This window comes from Chinchilla lanigera, unplaced genomic scaffold, assembly GCF_000276665.1.
Source record: "Chinchilla lanigera isolate Chin_1 unplaced genomic scaffold, ChiLan1.0 scaffold00074, whole genome shotgun sequence".
Taxonomy (NCBI): domain Eukaryota; kingdom Metazoa; phylum Chordata; class Mammalia; order Rodentia; family Chinchillidae; genus Chinchilla; species Chinchilla lanigera.
The window spans coordinates 4,370,910-4,382,454 of NW_004955475.1; the positions used below are offsets into that span (position 1 = coordinate 4,370,910).

The 11,545-nt window shown below is 36.6% G+C and overlaps 1 protein-coding gene across 1 annotated transcript in view; it reads left to right on the plus strand.

The window, feature by feature from the left end:
- The window catches only part of Mtmr8 (myotubularin related protein 8), a 33,086-nt gene that overhangs the window by 12,646 nt on the left and 8,895 nt on the right, over positions 1-11,545 (plus strand). Inside the window, 1 exon segment of the mRNA XM_013502805.1 lies at positions 1,687-1,890. Within this exon segment, the coding sequence (XP_013358259.1) occupies positions 1,687-1,890 (204 nt within the window).

Here is an 11,545-nt window from a genome sequence, read left to right on the forward strand (position 1 = left end):
TATAATTTCAGGTCAGGGATTGTGATTCCACCTGACTTGTCTTTGTTGCCCAGGATTGCTTTTGCTATTCTGGGTCTCTTCTGGTTCCAGATGAATTTAAGGCATGTTTTCTTTAGATTTTAAAGAAAAAAGGTATTAATTTCTGTGGTATTAATTAAGGATAAGCACAAAAGCTTGAATTATCTATTGCCATAAACAAAACAACTTCACACTACCCTTTACCTATGGTATCATATCAATAAATATTTACCATGTTCTAGGTTGCACAGTAAGCTATTCCCCCAAACAAATAAAATGTGTGTTTATACTGAATGAATTTAAAATTCAGGACTCATTTTCACCCATAGATGTGCCTTTGTTTAATTTTATTTGACTGCCACTCACTAGTCATTTTGGTCCATATTGCTGTATCAGAAAACACTGGGCCAGTAAGATGGCAGATATGGAAATTGTCTGAATCAGATAATGTTTCTTTTTTCCTTCTTTTAAAGAAAGTAAAGTCAGTGATGATAGCATAGAATGATAATCAGACTTGAGTTAGTTAAGGAGCCATTAGTTTAGCCATTGTAGATCATCTGCATCAGTACCAAAGAGAAACACTTAGGAGTTAAAAATTTCTTAGGTAGCCGGATGTAATAGTGCATGTCTGTAATCCCAGCACTCAGGAAGCTGAGGCAGGAGGACAGTTGTGAGTTTGAGACCAGCCCGGGCTACAAACTGAGCTCAAGCCCAGCCTGAACTGCAGAGTGAGATCCTGTCTTAAAAAGACAAAAAGAAAGAAACTCTGTTAGGTAATGTGGGGAAATGACTCAGAGATTGGTTGAAGACAGCACTGAAGAGCAAGATAAATAAACTTATCAGTATGACCCATACCAGAAGTGTTTTTAAGTATGTGAATGGAACAGAAGTTTGGAAACTAAAGAAGCAAAAGTATGAACAAGAAGAAAGCCCATTGCACCTCTGTCCTGTCTTAGGATTATGGTGTGCAGAAAGTGGAATTATGAGCTTTATCCATTGAATTTGGGCCCCAAGGAGAGGTGGTGTCCTTATTGAGCCAGGTTACTTATACCAGAAGGTAGAGTACATTCAACATGGAAGCCAAGGATGCCAGGCAGTTTTCCAGTGGAATAAGATGTCTTGAGGCTGGTAGGATTGGTAAAATGGGTGTTATAGTGGAGGAAACAGTTAGTTCTGCGATGAAGTTTTTGTTCATACATTTAATAAATGTTTCTTAAATATATGTTTTGTGACAAGCAATGGCAATAAAAAACTTTAGATGTCATTCTTTCTCACATTGAATGAAATATAACTAAATTAATGAAAATGAAATATAATGAAAATCTCAGTTCCTCAATCACAGTATACACATTTCAAGTGCTTAACCATTAGCAACTGCCATATTGATAGCACAACTATAGAATATTTCCATCACTGCAGAAAGTTCTGTTGGAAAGAGGGTATGAGAAAATAAACAAGATTACCAAAGGGCTAATAATCTAGATGACAGTGAAGGATATCAGGCCTTCTGGGAATAACTAGCTCTAAGACTCTGGCTGGCATTTTGACCTGAGGTATTTGGACAATGTCAGCAAGACAAAGGGTGACCTTCTTAGAGTCTCTTCCAAACAACGTAAATCTTTATGCTCTGCTAACCAATATCTTTCTTTACCATTATTTGCATCAGTCAACTGTGGGCACCTAGATGGGGACTCTAAAAATGTCTCCCCTATCTTCATTCCATTCCTAGATTGTATTTGGCTACTAATGGAATACTTTCCCTGTGCCTTTGAGTTTAATGAAGACTTCTTGATGGAGATCCATGATCATGTTTTTCCTTGCCAGTTTGGAAGTTTTCTTGGAAACTGTCAGAAGTATTGGGAAGACCTAAGGTAAATTTAGTTTGAGAAAATGTGAAATAGGGAGAAAAGAGTCACTATAAAAGAAGACACCCACCATCTTGAATTTGGGACAACAGTCAAGTAAGAGGAGGAACTACTAGCAATGAACTTTTAAAACATAAAGGGTTTAAAAAGGGATATCTTGGAACTTCAGATTCCTCTCCTATAAAATGAAGATAATAATGCCTATTTTTCAGAGGAATCATTGGGAATGTAAAAACAATGGTTGTGCAAAGTTGTTTTTAAAGAATCAATTGTTGCCAATAAGTAGTTATTATCTATAGTCTTTTCTACTTGTACTAAATATAACAAATCAGCATTTTATAGACAAATCTTGACCCAACAAATACAGTTTGATTAGATTTTTAAACTGTGAATTTAGCTGCCAACATTTAAATAAGGAATTCAGAGCTGGGGATGTGGCTTAGTGGTATAGTGCTTGCCTTGCTATCACAAGGCCCTGGGTTCAATCCCCAGCACCACCAAAAAAACCCACAAGGAATTCACATAAAAAGTCAGTTAATTTAAGATTTTTTTCTAAAAGTAGAATAGCCACTGTACAAAAGTATTCTGAAACATCGAGAACTCTGGCAATACTAGACCTGAATTTTCTTCTGGCAGCATAGTAATCAGCTAGAGTTAATTATATAGAAGTTGCTCTATTTTGATGAGACAAACTTACTCCTGCTGTCCACAGTTCTATTTTCAGCCCACTTCTAATGCTATCTGCCTGGTTCTCGTAGGCTATTGAATTTGTACCCCTAACTTAAGCTAACATGCTTATAATATATAAAACATAAATATTTTTTGAGATTGACAATATAGAATACCCATGAGAAGTATTCTCATTATTTTCAAGACCTAGAAAAAGAAAGAGAAAAGTAGCCTTTTTATAACCCAATTCTGTGTCACAGCTATTAGTTGTGTTAGCAATTAGCTCAAGTTCTCAGGTCCTTTTACAATGCAGTCTAGATGACATCACTTCTCCATCATTTTATTTTCTTATCAACACAGAGAACAGTGATAACTGCTTCTTCTTTAACATTTGTACTTATTTCCATGGATATTTCTCTCTTTTTACAACTAGACCTTTGTTACTCTTTCTCCAACTGTTTTTAGACACATTAATCTTTCTCTGTCTAGGCATTAAAATTGAAGTTCATTCCATAATATATTTAAAATGACACGGATGTATTTGAACTCATTTCCCACACAAAAATCTGAATCTCCATTGTAAATTACAATCATTAAACATTTTAAAGTATTAAATTATTGATAACTTAAAATAAGCAGAAATATCAATAATCCATAAAGATAAAAAACATGTCTTAGATTCAGACAGACCTAGATTCAAACTGTGACTGCCACTCAATAGCTACATGACCTTTAACAAATGACTTATTGTCTCATTTTCTTATTAATAATTAGGGCTTTATTATGAAAATTTAAAGAGATGTTTTGGATGAAGAATCAAATAGTGTTTGACAATGTGCAGCAAATATTAGTTGTATTACCTGTGGAAGATTTATTTTTTGTTTCTGGGTCAGCAAAATACTATAAAGATGGATATATAGAGCTTTTGGCCACACTAAAATCGTGTAAGGATTTAAGGATTCTAAGTTATAAGACTACAATATTGGGTCTTACCACTCCTACCACTCCTCTTCATTCTCCTTCTTCAGCTTGCTTTGTCATGGTGTGAACAGATGACCTTCCATGTGTGGTTACACAGTTCTCATTTGCCGTATCAAAATGGAACAGCTACTATTTCATTCTAGTTAATTATTGCTATGAGAAAATGCAGGTCTGGTATTGCCAGAACACCCTCCATGTATGGTAACACTGTGGAGCCCATACATTTTGAGGTTTTTATTTAAGGTGCCTTGATAGTTGAATAGGCTCCTCATGGTCTCTACTGAAGTATAAGAATTGGCTTTATAATAGAAACACCACCTGAAATAAATGATGAATATCTGCTGGTTTAAATTGCCAGCTGTCTTTCATTGTCTTAAACCTGAAAGGAGAAGATGGTTATAATTAAAAACAAATACAGAAGATCCAGAAATATACCCTTGAGGATTTCCATCTCTTAACAAGTTTTAGAACAAATCCACAATTTTTAAAATTGAAAATGTCACCAGTTCATAGAATCCTCAATTTAGAAGACTTTAGAGTTTACATTTGATAGATGAGGAAACAGGCTCAGAAAGGCCTAGGAAGTTTACTAAGACCACACAGATACTCCACTGCAGAGACTGGACTTAGAATCTTTTGATAATATGAAACTATGTTGAACTTGTTCTTCATTTTCATGATGGATAAACTGAAGCCCAGATAATGTCCTTCTGCACAAACACTTATTAGCCAATTATTTTGATTTTCCTTCTATCACATCCTATCAGTCTCTCTCCAGTTGTGTTATGTAGTAAAATAACTGGTTATCAACTTCAGCAGTACTATTGAGATTATTCGCTTGATGTCTTTTTTTCCTGTTGCATGGAGGATTGTTTTCAATCTTTTGACTTTAAGTCTGTAGATTTCCTTTTGAGTAAAATGTGTTTCCTGTATATAGCATATCATTGGATTTTGGTTTTTAATCCACCCTGCCAGTCTGTTTCTTTTGACTGGAGAATTGAGGCCATGTTCATTTATGGTTATAACTGATATGTGTTGATTTATCATTGTCATGTTATTTATTTGCATTGATGTCCTACTTTTTCTACTTGTTTACTTGCTTGCTCTTCTTGACGTTTCATTTCTACTGTTGTTTTTGAAATGGCGGTCAGATTTTTATCTGTCTAGAATATCTTTTAGTACTCTTTGTAATGCTGGCTCAGCACTCATGAAGTTCTTCAATTGTTCTTTGTCATGAAAATATTTCATTTCTCTGTTGAATTTGAGGGATAGTTTGGCAGGGTACATCAGTCTTGGTTGGAAGCTGTTCTGTCTTAGGACTTGTAATACTTCACTCCAAGGTCTTCTCGATTGGATTTTTTGTGCTGAGAAGTCTGCCATGATTCTGATGGGCTTTCCTTTATAGGTAATCTGTTTCTTTTCTCTAGCAGCTTTTTATATTCTGTTCTTTTGCTGGAGATCTGGGAACTTGACTATTATATGTCTGGTATAGTTTTATTTTTGGTTGTGGTTCGTTGAAGTTCTATAAGTGTCATTTACCTATATATAAGGTTCTGTTTCCATACTTGGGAAATTTTGTGCTATTATTTCTGCAAATATTCTTTTTATGTCAGTTGTGTTGCCTCCTGCTGTTACATTGACTCCTATAAGTCGTACATTATTCCTCTTTGCCTCATCTTGCAGCTGTTGAATTGACTTTTCCTGGATCCTTGTTGATTCTGCAAGATCCTTTCTTTCAGGGTCACTAGCTGTCATGCTGTTTTCAAAGTCTGAAGTTCTATCTTCAGCTTCATTCAAGTGGTTTTGCCAGCCTTCAGTGAAAGCTTTGTTTTCCTAGAAGTTTCTTTGAATCTGGTTCATGTGTTCTAAGTTCTTTCTATATTTTTCATTTAACACTTCTGTTTATTGCCTTTGTTCTTCTATTTTCTTACATGTTTCTTCTTCAGACGTTTTGAGCATTTCCTTCATTATTATTGTCATTTCGTTTTTTTGCCTGAGAGATTATTTCTGATCTCATCTCTTCTATGGCCTAATGGAGTTGTTTGTTTACTTCCATTGCAATCATTTCAGCTATTTCAGGCATGTGTTTACCAAGTTCTCCTGTATCGATGTCTCCTGGACTTGTTCTGAGTGGGGTGGAGCTCTGGGACTGTGTTTTAGTCCTTATTTTTGTCATGTTTGCTACCAGATACAGAAAGCTCAGTTTCTGTCTTCAGTAGCTGCACAGCAAAGGCCACTAATGTCCCTAGTTTTCCTGTTGGTCAGGTTTGCCCCTCAGTGACCTCTGAGAAGCACTACTTAGTATTGAGTTTTCCCACAGTTGTTGATTTTTTTCTAGTTATCCCAGGTTGCAGACGCTGGCCTTGGTGTCAGCTGATGGCAGACCATCTGATCCAGCATCCCCTTGCAGTTCAGGGCACTTGCACGGCCCAGACTCGGGTTGCACTGGTGTGACAATACCAGCCCAGTGGACCTATGTTCACAGGCAGTTCAGGTTACAGGCAAAGCCCAGACTCAAACTTCAGGTTCAACATTTTGTGAACCACCTGATTCTGTGTCTCCAGTCAGTTCAGGACACACACAGGAACCAGACGCAGGCCGGATGGCCAGCAATCACAGACTCCCATGCCTGCGATCCCCTAGGGGGTCTGGGTGCAAGTAAAGCACAGACTTGGACAGCTGGCCCAGCAACTCTTGGAGCACTTGCTCACTTGGCACAGGGCACATGCAGGGAGGGGACACATGTGTACCCCAGTGAGAGCAGTCCACGGAGCTTCTGAGTGAGGACCTCCTGTCTGGCTCTCTCCACGAGTTTCAGCTGGGAACCTTCGCAGTGGGAGTAAAGCACAGACTTGAACCGTGAGACCAGCAGCACTTGGAGCACTAGCTCATTCAGCACAGGGCGTGCACAGGGAGGGGCCACACGTGCCCCCCAGCTAGAGCAGTCCCTGGGGCTTCTGAGTGAGGACCTCCTGTCTGCCGTGGGTGCACAAAGGGCAGAGACTCAGTCCGTAATGGCGGCGGGGTCCTGGGTTGCCTGCTCTGCCCCCAGGAAGTAGATGGAAAATACCTGGCTCTCTCCACGAGTTTCAGCTGGGAACTGTGATGGTGGGAGTAAAGCACGGACGTGAACCATAGAACCAGCAACTCTTGTAGCACTCGCTCACTTGGCGCAGGGTGCACACTAGGTGATTTATTTGTGATTGATCTGTTTTTCTGATTTGGACACTCAGAAGTATTAATTTCCCTCTTAGGACTTTTGTCATTATGTCCCATAAGCGTTGGTGTGTGGAACTGGTATTATCATTGATTCTAGGAACTGTATACTTTCTTCTTTGAATTTTTCTGTGATTCCTTGATTATTTAAGACTGTATTGTTTTATTTCTGTTTTTGCATAATTCTTATGGTTTCTTTTCCCTCTGATTTCTATATTCATTGAGCTATGATCTGATGATATGCACGGTAAACTTCCAGTCTTTTTGTATTTGCTTAAGCCAGATTTATGGCTGAAATATGGTCTATTTTGGAGAAAGTTTCATGTGCTTCTGAGAAGAATTTGTATATTCTGTTATTCTGAGGGTAACACTCTGTATATATCTATGAATTGCATCTGTTCAAATGTGTGCTTCTTTCAACTGTGATATTTGTAGATTTTCTGTCTAGTTGATTTTCTTGTGATAGGTGGTTACTGAGTTTACCCACTTTAATTTTGCTGAGTTTTATCTAAACTTTTATGTCCCATAATATTTCTTTTATGAGGTTTTATGCATACATATTTATAATTGTTACTGTTCTTGTTGCATTATTCCCTTAAGAAATATATAATGTCCTTCTTTATCTTTGCTGATTAGTTTTGGCTTGAAGACCATTTTGTCATAAAACAGGACAGCTGATCTTTTTCAAGGTTCACATTGCATGGAATATTGTTTTCCATCCTTTGATTTTTAGTCTATGAATTTCTTATTGGGCTAAATGTACTTCCTTATGCAATATACTGTTGGATTTTGCTTGTGATCCAGCCTACCAATTTGTGTATTTTGAATGGGGAATTGAGACCATTCTCATTGAAAGTTACTACTAAAATATATTGATTTATGCCTGTGAATGCATTATTTTCCTATGGTCAATTTATTTTCCCTTATGCTTAACTGCTCACCTTGACTGATGTATCCATCCCATTAGACTTTTTGACATTGTTGGTTTCATTGTGTTTTTTTAGAATATCCATGAAAATTTTCTGGAATGTTGATTTTGTGGCCATTAATTTCTTTTTTTTTCCTTTTTTAAAATCCTAACAAATAAAAGAAGGAAAATATATTAACAAACGGACATCCATTTAGAAAATAGCATAAGAACAATACAAACAAAACAGAGTTACAGACAAAGTTGTAGGAAATCAACAATGGTTGTTGTATTACGTATTGATATCTTCAAATTGGCTTCTCAAGAAAACAGAGAGATGCAAGATTTATCAAACAGGTAACAATTAACTGTTCCTTTCTGTAGAACAATAGAAGACAGTAATACAACCATGTTAGCTATCCTGTATATACATACTTACATAATTTCCCTTACTTTCCCTTCTCTTTTACCTTTTTGAGCATTTTCCTTTCATTTCACAATGTCTATCATACCTCCAAGTTTTTATTCATTCTTTGAGGTCTTACACTAGTGAGGCAATACGATTCTTACACATGCAGGTCTGATTTATTTCACTTATGAGAATGGTCTCTAGTTGTTACCATTTACCTATAAAAGCCTCCAGTTTACCTTTCTTTATAGCTGAGTAATATTCTATTATATAAAAGTACCACAATTTTCTTATCCAATCCCTGGTGGATGGACATTTGGGTTGCTTCTACAATTTAGCAATTACAAATTGTGCTGCTATGAACAAGGGTGCACATATATCACTGTGATATGATGTTTTCAGATCTTCTGGGAAAATACCCAGAAGGGGAATAGCTGGGTCGAATTGGACCACTAGTCCTAGTTTGCTGAGGAGTCTCCAAACTGATTTCCACAGTGGTTGCACCAGTCTGCATTACCACCAGCAGTGGAGAAGGGTTCCTATTTCTCCACAGCCTTGTGGCCATTAATTTCTTAAATTACTCTTTAGTAACAATGTGTGTGAACATGGCTATGAACAGAGTGAAAGACTACTTAGAGAAGATTTAGTTCAAGCATGAAAAATTCAGTGGGATTGCCAACTGGGCATAAGAGAGCCTCAGGGAAGCAGCCCAGAGCTGAGACCTCTGTGATTATTTATTTCCAGCTTAAGAAAATGAGAACAAAGATGTGGAAGAAAATAATTTTGCAACATCTTTTATACTAGTTTTGGTCAGAGAAATAGGGCCAGAAAAAGATGGTTTGTTATGTGACATGTGTTGACCTAGTTTAAACAATCTTATTGGGGCAGAGGGAACACATTGGCCAAATCATACACCTTTCACAGAAACCTGCTCTTAAGTCTGCTGCCTGCTGTATAGGATATTTTGCTTTAAACTCTAACATGCATTCTAGGACGGTGGGGAATGTTCTCCAAAGTTCCTTTCTCAGCACACCCAGGTTCAGTCACTGTTTCGGCCAGCACCTCTTCACACTTTTTGTCATTGGAAGACCTTATTTTTCCATCAATTTTGAAAGATAGTTTTGCATGATATATTAGTCTGAGTTGAAAACTGTTTCCTTTAAGGACTTGGAGCACTTCACTCCAAACTCTCCTGATCTTTAAAGTTTGTGTTGGTAAATTTATTGTAATTCTAATGGCTTTTGCCTTGATAAGTGATTTGTTGCTGTTCCCTAACAAGTTTGAAGATTGCCTTTTTGTTCGTGTGTTAGTTACTTTTCATTTGTTACTGAGACAAAAATATCTAACACCAAAAATTAAAGAAAAAAAGATTTATTTAGCTCACAGTTTGCCGAGATTTGAGTTCATAATCAGCTGGCTCCAAAGCAGGGTGGCATGGGAGAGAGGCAACAGTTCATAGTGGTAGAAGACAGCATAAGCAACAGCAGCAAAAGTAGGAGAGAAAACCTTTTCCTCCCTTATATTGTAAGCAGGTTACTCACCCTAAAGCAGGTATAGCACTTGCACCATCTCTGTGCCATCCTCTTGCACAGGGTGAGGATGTTTACAAAGTGAGAACCCTGGTACCATGATGAACCATTTAGTTAAACCTTTAAACTTCTCAAGTTGACACAATTAATCAACCATTACAACATCCTAGGTGTAAAAAGCCATCCTGTGGCATGTCCTCTACATCATAGAATGTAGAACTGCTGAATCACTTAGTTAAGATTCTACACCTCTCAAGTAGACACCATTTATAAATCATTACAGTTGGATTTCTGGAATTTAGACTATGTGTCCTGGAGAAATTGTTTCTCATCTTGGCTATTTGGAATATTATATGCCTCACATATCTGTGTGATAAATTCTTTTCCCATATTTTGAAAGATTTTTTGCCATTATTCCTCTAAAACAGTTTTTTATGCCATTTATATTGTATTCTGATATTTCACTAATTACAATTAACCCTAGACTCATCTTCTTCAACTCATGCATCATCTGTTGGATCCATTTTCCATGTCTTCTTTTCTGTAACATATCTCTGGGCATATAGTCACTTGTGTCAGCACTACCTTCCAGTTCTAACACTCAGTCCTCACACTGGTCATTTCTGCGGCCCATAGTTTCAATAGAAATTTTTTATCTTTCCAATTTCTCTTTTGTACTCTTTCCTGAAGTCTGATTCTTTACTAAATTGGTCATTCATGCTTTGTATCATTTTGGTAAGCTCAGCTAACCTTTTTATTGGAGTCTTCTGTGAGCTCAGTGATTGTTTTATGTCCATTATCTGTTTAAATATATTATGTTTGAGGCTCACAATGCATCTTATCTTTTTTGTTTTGTCTTTTGTTATTTTATATAATTTTATCATGTGCATTTTGATTTATTCCCTATTGATGTATCATAGCTCAGCTTTGGGGCAGTTGGAAATTATTTAAGACATTTTGCCACCATTTCTTCTCATGTTTTGGTGTGTGTGTGTGTGTGTATGTGTGTGTGTGCATGCACCCTGAGATTTGTGGGTCAATTATGGTAGAAAGATTATGTTAATTTTTTTAATTTTAAAAATAAAAGGATGAGTACATTAACAGACAGACAACCATTTACAAAATAGCAAAAGAAAAATACAAACAATACAGAGTTACAAACAAAGTGGTAGGAAATTAACAATGCTTGTTGTATTACATATTGATTGATATCTTCAAAGTGGTTTCTCAGGAAAACAGATAGAGACATGCAATATTGATCAATCAAGGGCTCATTAACTGTTTCTTTCAGCAAAGAAATAGAAGACAGTAGATCAACTATGTTAACTATCTATGCTAATATTATAGAACTATCCTAAGTCAGTGTCTGCTTTTCAGTGGTACACTTCAGGTGTGGCTATCTATTGGCCTTTGTGTCTGTGTCAAGGTCCAACCACCTGCACTAATTTGGGAGTGGAGATTACAGAGTATTTTGCCCACCACAAAGTTTTCCTGAAATGAATCAGAGTATTATTGCTGAAACAAATACAAAGCAGACATTGGTATTAACATCAAAATCAGCAGCCCTGCCAATAAGCAAAATCAGCAACAGTAATAGAGTCAAAGGCAAACTGGATATTGACATATCTTAAGAACCAGGAAAGCAACCATTATATCACCATCATCTATAGAAAAGAGATTTATTCTTATATATACAAAGAGAAAACAAATATTGGGACACAATAAGTGTCTACTAAGTGCAAGAATTGTACCACTATTAATAATAGAATTAATCAGTAATAGCAGGGTATTATATCAATATCTAAAGACTAATTGTTATTGTTTGTATGATATTGCAAGGGGAACAATATAATTCAGGACACATATTTTATAAGATTATTTATAATAGTCACCCAAAGAATCATATACAAGAGTGCAGGAAATCTCTCCATACACTAGAGACCACAGAATC